General features: G+C 24.5%; 1 protein-coding gene across 1 annotated transcript; it reads left to right on the forward strand.

The window, feature by feature from the left end:
• Positions 1–454: 454 nt before the first annotated feature.
• On the forward strand, positions 455–21,358 carry LOC145832019 (G protein-activated inward rectifier potassium channel 3-like). Its single transcript, XM_082939386.1, has 12 exons — positions 455–541; positions 3,102–3,287; positions 3,609–3,723; positions 6,375–6,479; positions 9,430–9,542; positions 15,634–15,784; positions 16,977–17,103; positions 17,657–17,754; positions 18,068–18,157; positions 18,519–18,601; positions 19,405–19,606; positions 21,169–21,358. Exons 1-12 carry the CDS (start codon positions 516–518, stop codon positions 21,283–21,285), a joined length of 1,413 nt encoding a protein of 470 aa, XP_082795512.1. The 5' UTR covers positions 455–515; the 3' UTR covers positions 21,286–21,358.
• The last annotated feature ends 264 nt before the right edge of the window (positions 21,359–21,622 follow it).

Genomic DNA, 21,622 nt, shown 5'->3' on the forward strand with positions numbered 1-21,622 from the left:
TGTGCAATAAAACAGTTAAAGTTTAAATCTATTAATAAGATGAAACTAAACCCTATTCTGTGGTTTACCAAAACAAATACATTTTATACTCAGATATTCTAAGCATTGTAAAACTAACGATTTTATCTCTTATCTAATATCTAAAATAAAAAGTATCCAAAAAAAACATGAAAACTTCTACTTACATTATATTTTTACAGAGTTAGTTAACTAAAAATTTTTTTTGCAAAGTCTAGTTTAGTTTATTAATTTTAACAAAATCTAAGTTACTAATAGTCTTTTTTACCGAATCTTAGATAGTTTATATTGTTTTACAGAATCTTAGTTAATTGAATAGTTTTGTACAAAATTTCATTCAGTTAAATTGTCTTTATAAAGTTTAGGTTAAATATTTTTTTTTACAGAACCTTAAATAATTAATTTATTACACTATCTTAGTTAACTATATTTTCACAGAATCTAAATTAATTAATTAAACTTTTACTGGATGATGAGATAACAGCTAGAAATAAAAAATGCAGCAAAGAAGACGACAGACCAGGTATTGTGACGTAATAACAAATTAATAATAAAACTATTTTTTCTTCTAACCCTGACATAACTATAAACTATTAATTGTATATACATATATATATATATATATATATCTGTTAAAATGTACAGTTTTAATTTTAAACTTTTAAAATAAAGTTTGGAATTTACCATGCTTTAGTAGTAAACTTTTGGTAGAAGGTATTCATTTTCACAACATAACAAATTGTTAAAAGTCACAATAAAAGTTATTGATTTTTTAAGTTAAAAGTTAGTTATGAACTTTTCAAATTATGATAGTTTTAACGATAAAACTAATATAGTTATGTGAATTATTATGAGGTGTGTAAAATTCTGAAATATTCTAAATTATACTAAACTATTGAATGTAAAGTCTGTTATTTTTCTTGTAATTTAGTTCTAATACTAACTTTGAACGAAAAAGGGCTTTAAAAATTTCATTTCGTTATGCAACAAAAGATCTTTAAGTTTTTGTTATAAGTATAGTAGGTTGTTTTAATCTATTACTGTTGATTAAAAATATTAAAAGAACTTTCAAACCAAAATTAAACTTGGGTGTTATATAGTTTTAATGTGTTTATTATAAATACTGTTACGATAAAACGAAAAAATTGCAAAGTTTAATTTTTATGTTTAAATTAGGGTAAATAGAAATTTCTAGAATTTTTATCTAACGAGTTCATTGGAACTCAAACTTAGTTTAATAAGAACTTTTCACAGTTAAGAAATTGATTTTTTTACATAATAAATACCATGAAACATAATCAATTTTCGCCGGTAGTCACTAACAATTACTTTGTTCTGTTTCTTAGAGAAAAAATATTGAAACATTTTATGAAACTATATCAATCTCGTGCATTTTTAATAATATAAATATAAACGTTTAAGATAAATTGTGCTTTAGTGGTAAACTTTATAAATTGTTGCTCAACTTTTTAATTTACATAGACACGATGATTAAAAAAAAAAGAATTTGTTAATTTTTGTTTAGTCTTATCCATAGATATTGAAAAAAATGTTGAAGTAAAGTAATAAATATTTAGCACAATTACCTTTGAAGTTAACTTTAGTTGCAATATTCAAAACATTTCCATAACACAAGCTGGTTTATATTAATTTGCTTTTAACTTTAACAGTTTTGTACAACTTCATAAATAAAAAATACTTGTCTTAATATACAACTTTATTAAGATACTTAAACAGATTTTATTTCCCCAAATACAAATTATTCATGTCGTTTATGCCACATGAAAAATCAACCGGTAGTATCATGCTTCAGCGTGAAAAATAATCGAATTTACGTAAAGTTTTATCGACTGACGTAAAATCAATAAATGACGTCAATACGTATCAATATTAACTCAATAAGTTGAAAAATTATGCCAGGTTTAGGCTAACAAGTACATGTTAAATTCTAATGGGGTTTTGACAATTATTTAGTGTGGACTTTAATTAAACATTTTAAATTTAATCAAAAACGTTTAAATTATAAGTATGTCAGTTGTGCGTAAAACAGTCCTTGGTAAATTTATTACCAATTAAAAATTGGTAAAACAGTGATTTTAACAGCAGTTAGAATATTGGGAAACAATTATAGACATGTAATTAATATTTATTAGTTTTGATCTTTGCTCAGTTAATTGTTAATAGATAAAACGCATTACAATAAAACGATGTCTAATTAACACAAAATTTGATATTAAATAATATGATTCGAAAAAGTACGATAAAAAACTTGTTATCAATTTATTTTTAAAACCTTGTTATACTATTATTAATATTATTATAGCACTTTAAAAAAGCTGAACTTACAAGTTAAACTATTTTTACTTTTTAAGTTACACTAACTATTTTGAATAAAGCTATAGGCTCTAAAAGATTAAAATAATTATTCTTTATTATAACAGCGTGCTTAAATTCTATTCAAAAATGATTAAAAAGCAAAATAAATAGTTTCAATATAAACTTTTAAAACTTATAGTGCAATGTATGTGATAAGAAAATTAAAAAAAATATTTTAAAACTATTAAGGTAACAATATATTAGAATACCTAATAATGAAATAGACTGACTTTCAACTAAAAGCTACCTTAAATACTTTGAGATTTCTAATTTTGATACTTATCACAAACAAAAAAAAGCTTTGCAAAAAAGAAATACTTCTTGTTTTTTGAAAATTTTTTCTTCTAAAAGATCAAACAATGAACATAGATAAATCTGGTAAAAACATAAAAAAAGGTATACATAGTATAAATAGAGAAAAAAAAAAGCAGTAATTAATTAACAAACATTTTTTAAAAATATCCATTAGTTATTTTTATTTTTAACTTTAGTTAGTTAACTTTTTGTCTTAATTTATTAACTATAAATCTATTTTATCACTATTTTTCTCCTTGTGGGTCCTGTTTAAGTGGCTCAGTAACAATAAACAGCACAATAGACAATATAAAAGTACTAATTTTTTTTTATACATATTTTTTCAATTTTTATTAGATTCGTAACAAAGAAAGGACAATGTAACGTAACGCATATTTTTTCATTTTTTTTAGATTCGTAACAAAGAAAGGACAATGTAACGTGCGCCAGGACATTAAGGACAAACTGAGGTACTTCGCCGACCTCTTCACCACCATAGTGGACCTCAAGTGGTCGTACCACGTCATCATATTCGTGGCGACCTACACCATCACCTGGTTGGCCTTCGGATTCCTCTGGTGGATAATCGCATTCTTCAGGTTAGGGGAATAACCTCGATTGAAAAGTTTTAGTTTTAAAAACAACAACAGTTTTACTAAAGTGAGGTGTTCAGTAAATTTATTAATCTTTTAAACAAAAATGAGTGTGATAATTCGAGTAAGTTATTTATTTTCACACTAACAACAATTTTACCTCGTTTAGTTGATGTTTTTATTATATATTTTAGTTTAAATTATATATTTTTAGTAGAAAAAAACTATATTTTTCTGTTCAGTTGTAACTTAACATATGACAAGTGTGATATTTACATTTGACATTATTTGTTTCTTCCTGAGTTGCAATAATCTTGTAATTTTCAGAGGCGATCTGAACAAACCTATATCAGAGCACGAAGACGAAAATGGAACAGATACAGTTTGTGTGTATGGTGTAAACTCTTTTCCTAGTGCATTTTTGTACTCCATAGAAACACAAGTTAGTAAAATAGTTTGTGTGTAATATACAGTTTGTGTTTATAGTGTAAATAAATTTGCTAATGCATTTTTATACCCCATAGAAATACAAGTAAATAAAATATTTTGTATATAGTATGAAGTTTGTACATTTTTGTACTCAATGCAAACACTATTTAGTTAGTTAGTTTGTATATAACACACAGTTTGTGTGTATGGGGTAAACTAATTACAAGTACATTTCTATACTCAATACAAACACTGTTTAGTAAATGAGTTATATATAACATACAGCTTGTGTGTATGGGGTAAATTCATTTCCATGTTTTTCATTATTTCAATAAAACTTCATTAAGTTTGAAACGTATATTTGTTATGTTGAGTTGAAGAAATTTTATAAGTTTTAGTGTAAATGCTTTCAGTTTACAGAGATTTGTTTCGAATATTTGAAGTTTTACAGTGGTATGTGAATAAAACTTTTGATGATAAAACTTTTTTGTAATGGATCTTAAAACTTTCTCAGACTTATGATTACATGTTTTTAAAATGTTATGTATTTTGTGAAAAAAATGAAAAAATTGTGAAAATGATTTAAATGGATTTATTTCACCTTTATGTTTGGTTGAAAAAAATGTTTAAATTTAGTATAAATTAATACTAATTACCATTTTAATTTACATTTATTTAATTTTTATTTTTCTATACAGCAAAACATACGTCAACAAAACAAGTATTTTTAAACAGTTTATAGTTACGAAAAAACTAACTTAAACTTGATAGAACTAATAAAAATATTAACCAGATGCAATAAAACAACTTGTAAAAATTATGACTCTGTTTAGTTTTTTCAAACGCGAGTCTACTTTAGTTAGTTTTTTTATTCAATGAAACTAGTCATGTTTAAGCTAAACAAACTGGAATAATTTCTTCAAACTTTAGCTAGCTGTCGAGAAAATTAGATAAAAATTGCAATAATCTTATAAATATGGCATAAGACTAATTAAACTAATAAACACTAACTAGTTTACAAATAAGTTTACATAAAGAAAAATTTGTTAAAGAGTTTTTCATCAAAGATTTAAGCTTTAATAAATTTATAATTAGTATTTATTAAATCGACTAGAAAAGCGTTAAAAAAAGTTTTCAAAGTATAAGTCTTATAAATTATGTATAAATAAATACAAAAATTGTTATAAAAATTCCTAAAAATAACAAGAAAACCACGTTTTTGAGAATTTATCTTTGCGTTTCACTGTCTAGCTTTTGGATGATAGATTACAATAATTCAATAAACATGGCTTAATATTGGATGATTCAATAAGCATAGCTATATGTTAAATAATGTAATAAACATGTTTTGGTACAGAATAATCAATAAACATGGAATTTATTGGAGCTTGAGAAAATAACCTAACTAGGAAATTACATTTTGTAGTAATTTCTTAATTCGTTGATTTTCTATAAATACAGTAAATACTGCAAATACTTTCTCATTAGTTTTTTGTTTTCTGATATTATAAAAATATTCTAACTTTAAACCAGACGTTTATTTTTGGTTACTTTACGTCAATTTAGTTTAAGTTTTTAAAGAATTCGTTTCTTAAAATAAGATTTTTGTAAGTTATTATGTTTCTTTTGACAAAAGATGGTATTTTACCTTAGCGCTTCCTGTTATTCAAGTAAAAAACATTGCAATTTATCTATTATTTAAAGATGTTTTTTAATTAAAAACGTGATTTAAAACAAAATGACATTCATTCTTTTAATTTTGCTTCAAAACGTTTAAAGTTAGTTTCCTGTGGTTTCAGAAGTGTGTTGACATTAATTTTTCGTGAAATTCAACACGATATTTTCTTACGACGCGTAAATTGTTTAGCTGTAAGTTTTTTGTATTTATTCTTTATTTCCTGTTTTTGCTACCAAACACATTTTATTAAAAGTCAATGTCTAAAATCTGACTTTAAGTAAAATTAAAAAGATGTTTTTGCTAACTTATGGCGCTTATTGTTTTTTATTCCTACGTTTTGTAGTTTGTATCTAAACGCTTTACAGTAATTTTCATTAAAAAAATAATTTTGTTTAAATCAATTGATTGACAACAAAAATATCGTTATAAAATTCATTTTACTTATAAAATAAATAAAACACAGTTTAAATGTGTATAAATGTAAGCAGTGCAGGAGGTGTGATATTTTATATATTTTTTATTTAATTTGTGGCTTCAATCACAGCTAATTAAATGTCAAAAACAATTGTTGTTATAAATATCGATTTTTTTTGTTTATGTAATACTGATATTTTTCTAAACGCAATTCTAGCTATTCAAAGTTTATTCGGTTTAAGTCTATACTTTAGTTATGTTTTTATAACATACAAGTTTGAGTTTTACATACGAAAAAATTATAAAAGTTGTGAACTGTTGAAAACAATACTATATGAGATATATTTTTATTATAAAATTATGTCAAATTTTTTTATTCATTTTCTAAATTTATACTTGTTTTATTATAATATGTGGTTATTTACAGTAACAAAAATGTTACTCATTACTTCAATTAAACAAAATAAAAGTAAAAGAAGCTAAAATCTTATAAGTTTAACTTTTAGTTTAATTGAAAATTTTATTTTTAAGTGTAACAATCTATCTTAAAATTACAAACAACTTTATTTCAGGTAACTATTGGGTATGGTACGAGATATATCACTGAAAAGTGTCCTGAAGGAATTATACTGCTCCTAACACAAAGTTTAATCGGTTCGATTGTGGACGCCTTTATGGTTTGTTTTTTATTTTATACAGTATTTTTATGGCGCACTGGTAATACATTTTTTATTCAGTACTTGATTGTTTTTGAATTTTCCTTTATACATTTTAGTTTAAATTTGTTTTTTAGTTCAAACAAAGTTTTAAATTTCGACTTGTTTTTTAGTTGTGTGTATTTTGAAGAAAGTTGTTTAGTTCAACAAACATCTACTCGTTTTGATTCGATTCAACATTAAGGAGAAACCATTCTAAATTCTTATTTTATTTCAATACTAAGTTTTTATTGAAGGAGAATACAAAAGGTTATTTTCAAAAGTTAAGTCTAGCCAACATTTGAAAAAGGATGACTACATTATTTATTTAGACTAAAACCTTTTATTCTAATGTATAATTACTTTCACCAAGTCTTACAATTAGTTATTTAGTGTTTTTGACCATAGTTTTTCTTTCAACAAATTGTTAAGACCAAAATATCACAATATTACGTTTTGATTGTAAATTAGATTACAAACGTTTATGAAAGTGCGAAAGTTACACAAGTTTCACACTTTGAATTAAACAAACTTAACATTTAACCCACTATGTTAATTTTTATAAAATTTTGATAAAAGTATAGTAGGTTTTAAAATTTAAGCAACAAAAAATTTGTAATACTTATGGAAGTTGTATGTTTACTCGGAAAATTAAAGTAAAATAAGACTATATTTCACAAAAACATTTTTAAGCATACACCAACCAAAAAAATATCTTATAAGTGCATCAAGCATTACAAAATTATAGAAATTGACCTTTTAAAAAACTTAATATTTTAAATTTTGATATCATTTTTAAAATAATGGTTTTACACTTTATTGTTTGAAAACTTATTCAAAATGTTAAAACTAATTTGCATAATTTCTGCACTTATTTAGCATATAAAAAATCTGCTGGTTTTCTTTATTAATTTTGTATTGGAAAAATTTATTTCCTAAAAGTTATTGTTCAAGGTAAAAAACCGAAGTTGATTGATTTTTAGCGATTATCACTATTAAAACCTTGTAAACTTTATAAATTCAGCTAACAAACATGGTTTAAAATAAAACAACTTTGAGTGTTTTAAAACATTCAAGAATCCTAAAAATTTCAATTACAAGAAATCTTCAACGTATTTATGCAAATAAAAAGTTTTAATCAATGTATTTTTATAAATTTGTAGAAACTGGCTCAGCTACATTTCTATATCTAAAATAAAAATAAAATGATACTAGTTTTATATAGTTAGATTTTAGCTAGTATTGTATAACAAAGTATTAAAATTTTTGAGTTTATCTAAGAAGTTGTTGTTCGTTAGCAAGTTTCAATTTTATTACGTGTAAAACTTTGTTTTTGTTTTAAATTTTGTGGTACAAACACTTACACATTAACTCAACTAATATATGACTTCTACTATGATTAGTAATGCTTATTAAAAACTGTCATAAACTAAAATTATTATAATTTTTTATTAATACTAGAACTTAAAACTTTTAAAGCTAAATTAGATTCTAAGTATAAAAAACTTATAAAGTGTGCAACCTTAATTTAAAATTGACTATAAATAAAAACTGTTAAACAAACTTCGTGGGCTCAACTTTAAGATTGTCTAAGTATGTTTATTACGTCATAGAAAAAACGGATGAACTCAAAAATGTAGCGATTATATGAGCGAAAAGCTGTTTGTTGTTGTTATAATGACTTTTAAGTATTTTAACGATTAATTACTTCCAGATAAACAAATAAGTTTCCATGATTTGATTTTAGTATTTTTCTTTAAAATCAGAAAATGATAAAATGTTTTTTGAAAATTAACAATTGAATTTAATTTCGCAAAGATTTTCTTACGTGTCGGAAAAATCCCTTCTTCGTCTTAATATAATTAGTTCCAAATAAAGAAATAAGTTTTTATGAATTAACTATTAGTTTTTTTGTTTAAAATGACAAATTTTTTTTTAAGTAAAAAATTGTACTTCATTTCTCATTGATTTTGTTGCGTGTACGACCCTAAAAGGACTACGAAGCAAAAATATCCCTTCTTTGATAGCACTGTTTGTCGAATTGCATTGAAAAGTTATGTAAAAAAACTTAATAAAAAAAAGAGAATTTAAAAACAAGCTGTAAACTCAGTTGCCGTTAAGGTATTATAGTAATTTTAAGATGCTAAGTTTTATTATTATTATTCACAAAAAAAGGACGGCCTGCAAAGAATATGTCTATTACCCTTGCTTTTAAAAAAGATCAAATTTTGGTTTTTAAGCTCACATAATAATAAAAAAATTATTAAGATCAAGATTCTTACTGAGTTGTTTAAAGCGGACCGCATTTTAACGTCATTACAACGATAAAAACAAAAATAACTTATAAAACTTTAAATAATAGCTATTGATATATAACTTGAGTATTAGGTTACTATGAACCTAGTATTAGTAGATGGTTAAGTAAAAGTCTACTATTAAACTATTTGTTTTATGTGGACTACGTCATAGGGTCATAAACAACGTTATATATTAAAATAACTATAGCTTGTATAATTGGTTATATGAACAAATATTGGACAATTAACTACCAAGTTTTTAATAATATTTAAATGTTTATGTAAAACTTCATTTTACATCATACTTCATACCAAAACTTCATACTATTTTCAAGCAAGTGTAATTATTCGATGGTTCTTAGCAAGTAGGGTGTATGTTTTAAATATCTCTCAACCCTAAAAAAAATACATTCTATAAATTAAATTAAATACAAGTAATAATTAACTGAGTAGTACTAGGTGTTTGTGTGAGTTTACCACAAAATTTCATTTTTATCTAACAGGCGGGCTGCATGCTTGTGAAAATCTCTCAAACCAACACAAAAAATACGTTTTATAAGTTGAGTAGTAATCTACTAAGTAGTACTAAATGTGTGTGTTTACTTAAAACATGCTAATTATCTTTTGTCTAACAGGTGGGCTGCATGTTCGTGAAGATATCTCAACCCAACAAGAGAGCTGAGACCCTAGTGTTCAGTACCCACGCTGTTATTTCGCTCAGAGATGGCAAAATGTGTCTCATGTTTAGGTTTGTTTGTTTATTATGATAAAAAATAGTAAATAATGTTAGATAAAATAAAATTAATTATAATAAAAAACAGTTTTATGAAAATAAGTACCAAGTATTACTAAAACAATTTACATGTCTTTCGTGAATTGTACAAAAAAAAAAAGTGAAAAATCGCAATGATGTTTTAGAACTATAACTTCAAAATGAACTAAAGTCATAGTAGCATTGATATATTTCTAAATAATTGTTATTGAAACATAAATGATAGAAAAATTTCCTCATTTCGTTGAATATTCTAATAAATTTGTCTGAAAAATAAATGTAGTAAAGTTGTCTGTTATAGAGTTTTTTTGTATGGTAGCTAGATTTAATAAAAGTTAAGAAAAAATACGTTAAGATAATTAAAATATCTAATATTTTTAAAGAAAATTAACATGTTTAAAATGTCCTTAATGAACGTCTTACAGCAAATCTAAACAAAATATCAAATAAAAGAACTAAGTTTAGATTATTTATATAAATTTATTACTGAAGTTTAAGCAGTATTTTTTGCATTTAGATTTTAAAGCTTAACGTTTGATTATAAAACTTAATGAAATAAAATTACTTTAAAAAAAGCCATATATAAAAACTGTCTCTATTACAAAAACCAAAAACAACAAATAAATATAATAATAATATAAATAGGTTATATTTGAATAAGAGTTGAAAATGTGTGTATAATAAACGAAGGATCTCTGTATCTGTTGTTTCTGTAAAAGAGTTGAGTCAGTTTTTATGTATGGTTTATTTAAACAAATTTTATTACATGTAGATCACAACATTCAAAGTTGTCCAATCTCTACTATAAAAAAGGTAGACTACCTTCAAACAATTCATTTTAAGTAGTAAAACTTAAGAGATAATTAGTTTTTAACTCAGTAAAACATAAGTAATATTTATAATTTAATTTCTAGCTTATCTGTTAATGTTTTAGTAGATTTAATAGATAACGTATTAACTAAAAATCAACTTTTAATGTTAATTTAAAAGCAATTAGTTTAAACTATTAAATAACTAAGAATTTAATTTTAACTGTAGTAGCATCTAATAACATATTTAAACTTAAGACGACTATCAAGAAAAAACTATACTCCTTTATGTGTGTTAATTGTCCGAATACAATAGTTATTTAATAGTTTTTGACTCAAAAAGAATATGTTAAAAACGTTATTCATAAATGTAGGTCAGCAGAGTTTGCTGTAAAAACATAACTGTGAACACCTTTGAAGTAGTTTAATAACATTATATTATGTCTCTGCTAAGTACAAACTGAATTTACATCTATTTGTTAAAAATATCCGAGAATGTTGCGAAGTTTATTTTTGAACATCCTTTAGTATTTCGAAAACAAGAAACTAAAATATATCTTCAAAATTATCTTCAATATTTAAAGTTGAAACAATTTTTGAATTAAGTTTCTAAAACACATAATAATTAATAATAATTAAAAGCCTTATAACACTATTTTGTTATGTCCACCATATCTCTACTTAACACAAAATTAATTTATATAAAATAATAAAAAAATTATATGTTGCATTGTTTATCTACAACCCTTAGTATTTCAAAAGAAAAATGCAAAATATTTTAAAAATAATTTAAAATTATTAAAAAAATTATTATATTTTATAAATATTTCTGCGCGTAAATTACTAAACCACACAAAAACAAAAAACTTTTAAAAAATTTTTAAATAGTTTAATTGTGATTGCTTCAGTAGATTTTTTCATGCACCGAAAACTTAACATCGAATAAGATTTTTTCAATAAATAATGTTTATTCACAATAATTATGTATGTTTTTTACTTTTAAAATAAGCTGTTCTGTCAAAAAACTGTAAAAACTTTCTTACTTGGTATACAAACCATTTAAAAATAAAGTTTTATCTCATCTTACTATAGGTTATTTTTACTTGAAATGTTTTTAATGTGTTAAAGGTTATTATAATTTTTGTAAAATATAACATTCAAGCTTAAAAACTTCAATTACTATAAACATTAACCACTGTTGACAATAATAATAAATTTAACTAGATACTGAGTATTTAATTTTAACAAAAAAATGTCAATTAATGAACTGCAATAATGTAACTAATTTAATTTATTATGTAATACCATGTAATATATTAAACAGTCATAGTATTAAACAAACTGTAATGCCGATTTTAATCTTATAATTTGCTGTATGCTTTTTAGTTATTTGTCGAATTAAGTACTGCAAAATAATTTTTAAGACAAAAGTTTAAAAAAATATTATAAAACTTCTATAAAGCTTTTTTGTAAGTTCTTTATCCTTGTTTTCTTTCGTTAGTATAAAAAGCTAAGGTAAAACTTAAACTAAATGGTTTTTTTTTACAAAATACATATAAACTTTCTAACTTTTGCACAAAACTAATCAAAGAAGTTAGCAATAAAGGAGGCAGAAAAAAATCGATTTCTAATTAGATTCGCGGCTATAAGTAGTAAAAGTTTTCTATTTATGGAGCAAAGAAATGTCAAAAGTATAAAAGTTAACTGTAAATTTTTATCAGCTAGACTAAAAAAGTGCGTACGAAATCTATTTCTAAAAATATATTCTTATCTGTTGTCTAGGTTATTTCAATTTGCATGGTCTCTTAGGTAAAAACTTTGTTTTTATGTATTGCAAAAAGATTTAAAAGTATTTTAATATAACTGTTTATAAGCTGTATATGTACAGCAAACAATATGTTTACTAACAAACTTCTCAAAATTATAATTTAGCTGTTTGATATTTTTTTGTTATAAAGCATACTTAAATTAAAAAAACTAAAATAAAATTGTAAATTAGATAAATAGCTGGTTCATATTTAAAACAAGTTGAAATTTTCTTATACATTAGGTTTTACCATGAATAAATCTGTGTCTAATAAAATTAAAAACATTAGTTTGTATGCTAATAAAGATAACGCTTTACGATTAATGTGTATTAGAAAAAAATCTTAACTTTTGATTGATAAGAGCTAGTTTTTTAAGACTGAGTTTTGTCATTCGCAAACACTTTAGCCTACGTCATCAAAATTTTTTGTGTGTCTTTTTATACTACTCCAATCACATTAACTTAAAATAAAGTAAAAACGTTTTTAATTTTTTTTAAAGGTTCTAAGCAATAAAAATCAATTAAAATCACATTTGATAACATGATAGCAAAATACTTTGAGTTCTAAGACTTGTTTAAGATTTAAAAATTTCAAACACTTAGTTTTTTAATAAATAGATATCAAGAAAAATGCACTTGTAAGCTTCACTTAATTTGATTACAGATAGAAGTTTTAGCTCCTTAAATAAATACATTCAGGTAAACTGCATGGTTTTTTTTATTATTATTATATTGTTTATTGTGCAATGTTGGACTCAGGCGTCAAAACCTGAGCCACTTAAACAGGACACACAAAAAGAGAAAAAGAAAATAAACTTATATTCAAAACTTTAAGATAAATTATACATATATATATATACAAACATAATTTAAATGGAAACACAAAGTTAAACACAATATGATAAACAAATGAACTAAATTGAAAATTCAGTTCAAAAAATTCAAATTTATATATTACTTAGTACACACAGTAAAGAAGTTTGTCTAAAATCATGGCTTATAAAACAATATTCATAAGTACAAATATATAAGTAAACTAATAGTTTGTAGGGGGGAGGCGTAGGGAAACGAATATTTTTCCTTTTGTTACAGTGGAAAATTAGTTAATTTTACTGGTATTTATCGTATTTAAGTCAAATCTTTTTAGCTTTAAACGAAATTGTTCTACCCTCTCACAAGATACTATATCCTGAGGTAGTCTGTTCCACATAGCTTTTGCTCTGTGAAAAAATGCGCCTTGCCACTGACTGTTTTCAAAATCATGTTTACATTTTATTTTCAAATTATTTCCTCTTAGTTGATATTTATTTTGGGAAAAATTAAAAAACTGGTTAAAAAAACTTTTATATTTGCCATTGATAATTTTGTAAAGAATTAATAAATCAAATTCCCATCTTCTATATTCCAGTGATTTCAATCCAAATTTAATCATTCTATCATTATATGACGTGTAAGATATGTTGCAACGATTACAAATATGACGGGTAAAACTCCTTTGCACAGATTCAATTTTGTTAATATACACAAAAAAAAACCGTTCAATTCTTCACTTATATTAAATATAGATAGAAATTTTATCTCTTTAAACAAATACAATCTAATAAATTGAATGGTTTATTACATAAAAAAATCGTTCAATTTTTCATTTAAATTTATTATAGATAAAAATTTTATCTCCTTAAATAAATAAATTTAAATAAATTGAATGACTTAATATACAAACAAAAATCAAAACCGTTCAATTCTATTAGGTTTATAAATAAAATGAAAAACAAAAGCACGTAGTTTATTGATTTGAAGTTTTTTTGATACTTAAAAATTTGTTTTATATATAGAATTTTAAAATAGTAAATATTCTCAGGTCTTGTAATAAAGTATTTTGAAGATTAAAACAGTTTTTATATAAGTAAGCACAAAAGTTATTCAATTTAGTCGCAGCAGTTAATAAAATAATTAAAAAACTAAATAAGAAAATAAAAACTGTATTATAACGAAAACTGTTTTGTACTTTTAAAGTAAAACAAATCTAAGACAGACGGCAGTTCTAAAGGTATTATTATAACTTTAATTATTATCATTAATCGATTTTAATTTGTTATTTGAATCTAGATAAACATATATAATCGATTTTTATCATAAGACATTTGTTTTTGTTTTGACCTATAATCTGTTAAAAAGTCAGTGTACTGATGTTTTATCTAACTAGAAAAGTTGTCTAATATAACTAACAAAATAAAAAAAAATCACATGTTTTGGTTTTTAGAGAACAAATAAAGAGATCTCAACTACAAGAGGAGAAATAGTCAATTGATTCTTTCGAGACTTTATTTTACAAACTAAGTTTCGGTCAAAGACCTTGTCAGCGCTTAAATAAAAAATATAAAAAAATATGTAACAGTCATGGAAAATATCATTTATACAAATAAAAAAATATATATACTTATAAACAAAACAAATTAAGTTTTAATATTAAGATTCAATTTATGTAAAGTTTAAATTTTAGTTTAGTATAAAATCAATATAACAACAAAAATATTAATAAGAAGCTATATATAGCTTTCATTTTTCTTCTACTTTATTTTCAAAGTAAACATTGCTTAAATAAAAATGTGGTTAATATAACTAAGAAAATAAAAAGAATATTAAATTCAGATTGCATTGTTGCAATAGTGTAGATCTATAGTGTAATTTAAACATACTAGTAAAGCTATTTTTATATAAAACAGTATATCGTTATAAATCGTGTGTTTATTCGGAGCATGTGAAGACAGCATGTTTTGATAATTAGAAATAAACATATGTTTTAATTTTTTAAATATACTCTTCACTATACATAATACTGTTGTCAATAGTTGAAATAATTTAAAATCTGCAGATTAGTTTAAAAATAAATGCTGTTTAGAGCCTGAATGTTTTGTTTAATTTTATACAAGTTTATGTTCTTAGAAATATTTTTTTTAAATAAATAATTTTTCTAAGAACATGACAGTGAAGTAAACAATCATTATCAAAATAGTTGTAATTTTATGTTTTGGTACTTTACAAGAAACATTTAAATAACATATTTCTACTAGTTTATCAATAGAAGGTCTTAAAAAAATAAAGTTCATGATTTTTAAAGTAAAGCTGCCAACAAAGCTAAAAATTTCAACGTTTTCTTTGAAAATGTATGGATAAATATAAGTTTTTTTTTTCAATATTTTTATATTTATTCAGAGTGTATTCTAAATAAACAGTCAGATGGTTTAAAGGATTCAGTTTTACAACTCGTAATCTGTTTAAATAATAAAAAACACGTTTTTATGTTTACTCGGAGTAGATGACTAGATAATCGGTCAAAAAAGAATTTTTAAGGAATAAAACATCATCAATTTTTAAAGTTCAGAACAAATTTCATAAAACTTACTTTTCAAAGTAGATTTTAAATAACAAAAAAATCTTATTTATCCAGAGTTGGAGATCTGAGAAACAGTCAGATAATCGAGGCTCAGATTCGAGCAAAGTTGATAAAATCGAGGCAGACGAACGAAGGCGAATTCATGCCGTTGGAGCAAACGGATCTCGATGTCGGGTATTCGACTGGTGCTGATAGATTGTTTTTAGTTAGTATAGTTTGAATTTTGAATAAAAAAACGTTTCAAAGAAGTTAACATATTTTTAGTTGGGGTTAGGTAACAGTTAAATTAACTTCATATCAGTTTTGCTTTGGAATGTAAGGTTAAACAGTACAGAAAAAGAAAGTTGGTTTACTGTATGGGAACGCATTTATAGTTACAAGTTTATAGGAATAAAATTGTTTATAAAAGCTAATACATCTTAACTAGTTAACTGATTAAGTATTACTTTTAAATTTAAGATTAAAGAGTAAAATAATGTTTATTTTATCTTATTTAGAGGAACAAATTACTCAGTATTTTTAAGCATTTATTATACTAAATATATAATAAAATGTTTTGTACCTTTAGTTAAAAAAGCGCTATATAAACTGTTGAAATTTTTTTAAAAGTTGTTAGTTTTTACTATACTTGAAAACTAATACATAAAAAAAAAGAATGATGTTTGCTTGAATAAAATTAAATTTTTTTTAAAGCTGAATTATTTAAACTTATTTTTACCTACGTTCCGATCTTGTTGTGTTATTATCGATTTAAAATTCTGTTGAGACTTGTCATATGAGGGTATAATAAATTAAAAGGTTATTAGTTTAGTTTTCTTGCTAATTTAATTAAGGCTTGTGTAGTAAGAATACTTGAAAGTTTTAACTTGCAGATATCATCTAGCGGTTAGAATTTAAAACTATTTTGTAACTGATAAGAGTAATATTATATGGTCTTTTACAATTTTTTTATAACTAAGATTTAGATTATATATAATCAGTCAAATACACTGAGATAGCAACTGCATATTTACGAACACATATATAAATATTTAATAAACACACTTACACTTAAACCACTAAACTTGTGTTCTGAAGTAGTGTTTTCAAATTAAAACAAGTTCGTTTATTATGTTGCAATTTCTTATTCTACGTAAATAACATGTTAAAGTTCTGATATAAATTATGTTGAATATAAAGTTTTACAAAGTAGAAAAATATACAGAAAGACGTAAATTTATTTATATATATGAATAAGTTCTCATTCATATAAAAACTGAAGCTAATAAGTTAAATCTTTTGATCTTCATTCAACCATAAAGGTTTACAGCTATGTATTCTCCAAGTTTTCCGGGTAACAGCTAATGAAGTCTTGTAATTAAAATTTACAAACTCCTAACTAACCACCTTGTTACCAGGTAACGCCGCTGATAATTTGCCACGTCATCGACGAAAAGTCCCCTTTCTGGGACATGTCTTGCGCGGACCTCCATGAGGAAGACCTGGAGATTGTCGTGTTTCTCGAGGGAGCCGTCGAAGCTACAGGTTGGGAATTGTAGATAAACTATGATCACTTTCTGCTGGATGATTAGTCCATTTGTATTTGGATAACGAGATAAGTAGAAAAATATGTTACGAATAATTAAGAAAGCATTCTTTATGTTTTATGTTTACAATTTGCTTTTTAAAATTTTTTCTTGCGTATCCAATAGTAAAGAGTACATTTTGTTACACAAATTTTAACTTTTTTTATGTATGATGTGAGGAAATAATAAACGAATTTTGAAAACTAGTCAAACATTTTAAGCTGATAGATAAAATAGATAACCATAAAACTTAAAAAAAAAATTGATAACAATGATAGGTTTTAGCTAAAAATTACATCTTTAAATTAATGAAAAGACTTTGTATACAAAAGGCTGACTTTAAAAAAAACTTTTAAAGTTTATAACAAACAATTAAGAAAACTTTAGTAATAGCTTTTAGGTATGGCTTGCTATACTTTAAACAACTTTTAATTGCTAAGCATTATGTAAATAACTGTCAATTTTATAAAAACATAAAACTGATATGATACTATAACTGATTCATTTTGTAGGTATGACTTGCCAAGCACGTAGTTCTTATGTTGAAGATGAAGTTTTGTGGGGACACAGATTTATATCAGTGCTCCATCTTGAAAAAGATTTCTACAAAGTAAGTCGCGTATGATAGCTATATGTTTTTAATTTTTTATAGGATAAAATGTGTGTTAAAAAACTAATAATGATCTTTAGAAACGAAATTTAATGTTAATATTATTGTTTACGTTTATTACTAATAAATTTAAATTAAGACTTAACGTAAGCCTATAAATAAATTGACACACTTTACAAAAAGTTTCAGTGTTTTAAAACAGCAAAACCTTAGGTATGATGTTTAAAACAACGTTGATATTAAGCTAGATGTTAAACATAAACTAAAAGTATTAGTATAGTAGGTATCCTAACAAAACTTTTGTATATTTTAGGTAAGTTATTCGAACTTTAACGAACATTTTGAAGTTGATACTCCAAAAGAGAGCGCAAAAGATCAAAGAAAAGTTCAAACTAATCAAGCTGTTAGTTTTATTTTAGTTGATATATTTATTTTTAAAATCAAATGTATTACTTGAATAAACATAAGTACTTTTCAGTTAGTCTTAAAACAGTATTAGTTCAAGTAAAACAAACATTACTTTGTATTAAAAATAAAAACTTGATTTTGTGTTACTGTTAATAACATTTATTTACTCTTTAGTATTTAGTTTTTTGTAGTTTATGCAAACAATATAACATAGTATGTAAACAAACAAGAGATTAAAAATAGCTTTAAAAGACTGAATGCAAAATTATTAATATATAAATAGACATTGTTAATAAAGTAAAAGATGTTTATACCTTACTTGAAGTACTTTTTAAAGATTATTATTGTTTTCACAGCTGGCAGCCCCTTCTATGAGAGGAGCAAAAATAATTTCCCCTGGACCAAGAAAATTTTTGATGAACAAAAGCGATTTATCAAGGTTGGTACAGTTAACTGTTTATACTGTTGGTGATTTTAAATTTTTTTGTAAATTAGTTTTTAATTCAATTAACAAAACTTTGTTGGATTACTTTTAAAATTTTACGGAGTAGAAAATAGTTAATCATTGAATAACTTTTGAATTAACCAAATAAAATAGTCGATTAATTTCATAAATATTATGCTTTATTAAAGTTTACTACTACCCTTACAAACATATAAAGTTCACTACTTCTATTACATATAAATATTTGAAGCAAAACAATTTTAGTTTATGGTAACTATCGTAATAAGTCTAACAAAGTTATTCGGGTACACGACTATTTAAATTCGGACAAATCTAATTCCGGCAACTCAAGTTCTTAAAAAAAATTGAAAGGGTCACAACTAAAAAAGTAATGTATATTTGTCGAACATAAAAAAAAACATATGTAGGTCCTATTAAAATTTAAAAGCCGTTTTTATCATTTTGCAAGACGTTAAATATTTTTTTGAGATATGGCTTAAAAAATGTAAAAAAAAGTTTTTAGTAACTTTAAAACATCTTAAAAAGTCTTAATTGTCGGAATTTGATTTGTCATGTAACCAATTATTCTTTTCTAACAATCAATCCTCGGTGCTGTTTATGACAAAGTTTAATGACAAAGGTAAATATTGTAATAAGTCCAACAAAATTGTACAAGGAGGCACTATCTGACAGAAAACTAGACAAACTAATATATATATATATATATGTATACAATTTAATATAATATAAGAGAAAAAATTAATGAATTATATGCTAACAAAAATTGTTCTTAACAGCAAATCGTCGGTGCTGTACAAGGAGGCGATCTCAAACAGATCCTCATCAAACGTTTTGAGAAACAACCTGCACGGATCCTCCTCCTCCAACGTTTTGAGAAACAACCCCTCCGCCGTTTCCATCCACGATGACGTCACAATGGAAGGGTTGATCGAGGAGGAGGAGAATGTGGAAACTCCTCCGCTGCAGAACGGATCTCAGGTAAGAAAATTTAAACTAAGTTTCCAATAAGTTATGTTCTTAACCTTTAACTTTATAACTATTTCTATTTTTTGATCTTATCATCAAAAGTATATTAAACGTTGATTAAATAGTTTATACAGAATATAGTTTTTACCTCATTAATTTTCTAAAACTCTTTTTTTTCAGGATGGCTTTAAGGTGAAACCTTGATTAGTTTGTATTGTAGTTTTAGTTAAAAATAGGTATAATCCTTAAATTGTTTATACACTTTTACTTACGAAAGCACTTTTACAATAATTAACATCTTATTTGAAAACTTTACAGGTGGCCAGTGGCGTAGCGTGGTATTTTGGTCAGGGGGTGCGCAAATTTTTTCTCAAAAAATCCTCTAAATTAAAACTTTTGTAACTGGCTATAAAAAAACTTTTTATAAGTAATATAAATTTATTAAGTAAAATAAGTTAACTGTTTTAACAAATATTTATATATTACAAAATTAAACAATTAAATAAAAGTATAAATTTCATTAGAATTACTTATACTTTCAAAAATGTAAACTTACTAAATAAAAATTGTTTTTATTACTTATAGTAAACTTTATATCTTTAAAATATAATATATTCAATAAAACGAAAGTATCTGTTTTACTTACGAAAAAAATATCAATCTCTTTAATATACATACAACAGGGATAACAACACCTCATTGCACATAACTTTAATAAAGTTACAGAAAAGTTAAAATAGACCAACTTTATAACTGTTATTACAGTTTATCACAACTTTGTAAAATAGTTAAAAGTATACTTTTTAAATTTAATTAATTTGATTGTATTTGTTTAAAATAAAAATCACAAACAAAGTTTATTTCTCATAGGCCGACACGCTTATCTTGTATGTTTACAAAAATAAAGTTCAGAAAACTAGCAGTAGTCTTAACAATGTAGCATAAAAAAAAATTGTAAAATTGTTTAATTTTTTTTTAAGCGTGACGTATTTTTGTAAACTTTTTGTAGAAAAATAATCTGCCATAAGGTTATACTGCACTGGTGCGCTATATTAATTGCGTACTTTTTGAGTTTAAATTCTTATGAAGTTAATGAACTTATAAAATTTTTCCTTATGGAGTTTTTCATCAACATCGGTGCGCATTTGCAATTACGCACCGAATCAGTACATTGAGTAATAACATGTACTTTCCTAACTTGTCACTAATTGGTATTCAAAATTTTGTTTAACTTTTTGAATACTAGATAAACATAGTTGAAAAAAGGCAAATTAAGCAGAAAAAATAAACTATAAACGATAAAGATATTACATTCTTTTTTTTACACTTTTCTTTTTTTGGGTGGCACGCATGCGCCAGTGTCCCTACCCACGCTACGCCCCTGCAGGTGGCTATAACTTTAGTTTTAAAAATATAAACAACAATGTAGTTAGTTATTTTTCGTTGAATGGCTATCAGGTGAAATATTAAAAAAGTTTGTGTTGTGGATTATACTTTTTAAAGATCATTGCTTATATAATTCATATAGAAATCTTTTTTATTTATTATTTAATACATTAAATAAAACTTCACAGGTCGAGCCCGCTCCGGTGCCGGTAGTGGCCCCGAAACCGATGGCGCCAAGAAGCAACAAGTTGGCGAAGTTGACTGGAAACGGGGACATCATGAAGAAGAAGAGGAGCAAGTACTGACGTCATCGTATCTGTGACGTCATGTTTGACTTTTGTGACGTCATAACTGAACTTAAAGCAATGTTTTTGCCTTAAAAGAAGAGCTGTGTTTGTTTAAAGAAAATTTAAATTATAGCGTTTCAAAAAATTATTTTTACATTAAAATGTTTTTGTTAAAACAATTAAAAACAAATTTTTTGCTATAGTTAATTAACAAAAATGTTTATACAAAAAGAACTAGAACCGGAATTGCCAAATTGATTCTTTTTTTTTAAATATTACTCTGAGTCTTATTTTGAGTAAAACCAGTGTTAGAATTTTAGTGTTTACTAAGATAATGACTAAGAATTTGAAAAGC

The sequence above is a fragment of the Thalia democratica genome, chromosome 3, assembly GCF_965202585.1.
Source record: "Thalia democratica chromosome 3, ktThaDemo2.hap1.1, whole genome shotgun sequence".
Classification (NCBI taxonomy): Eukaryota; Metazoa; Chordata; class Thaliacea; order Salpida; family Salpidae; genus Thalia; species Thalia democratica.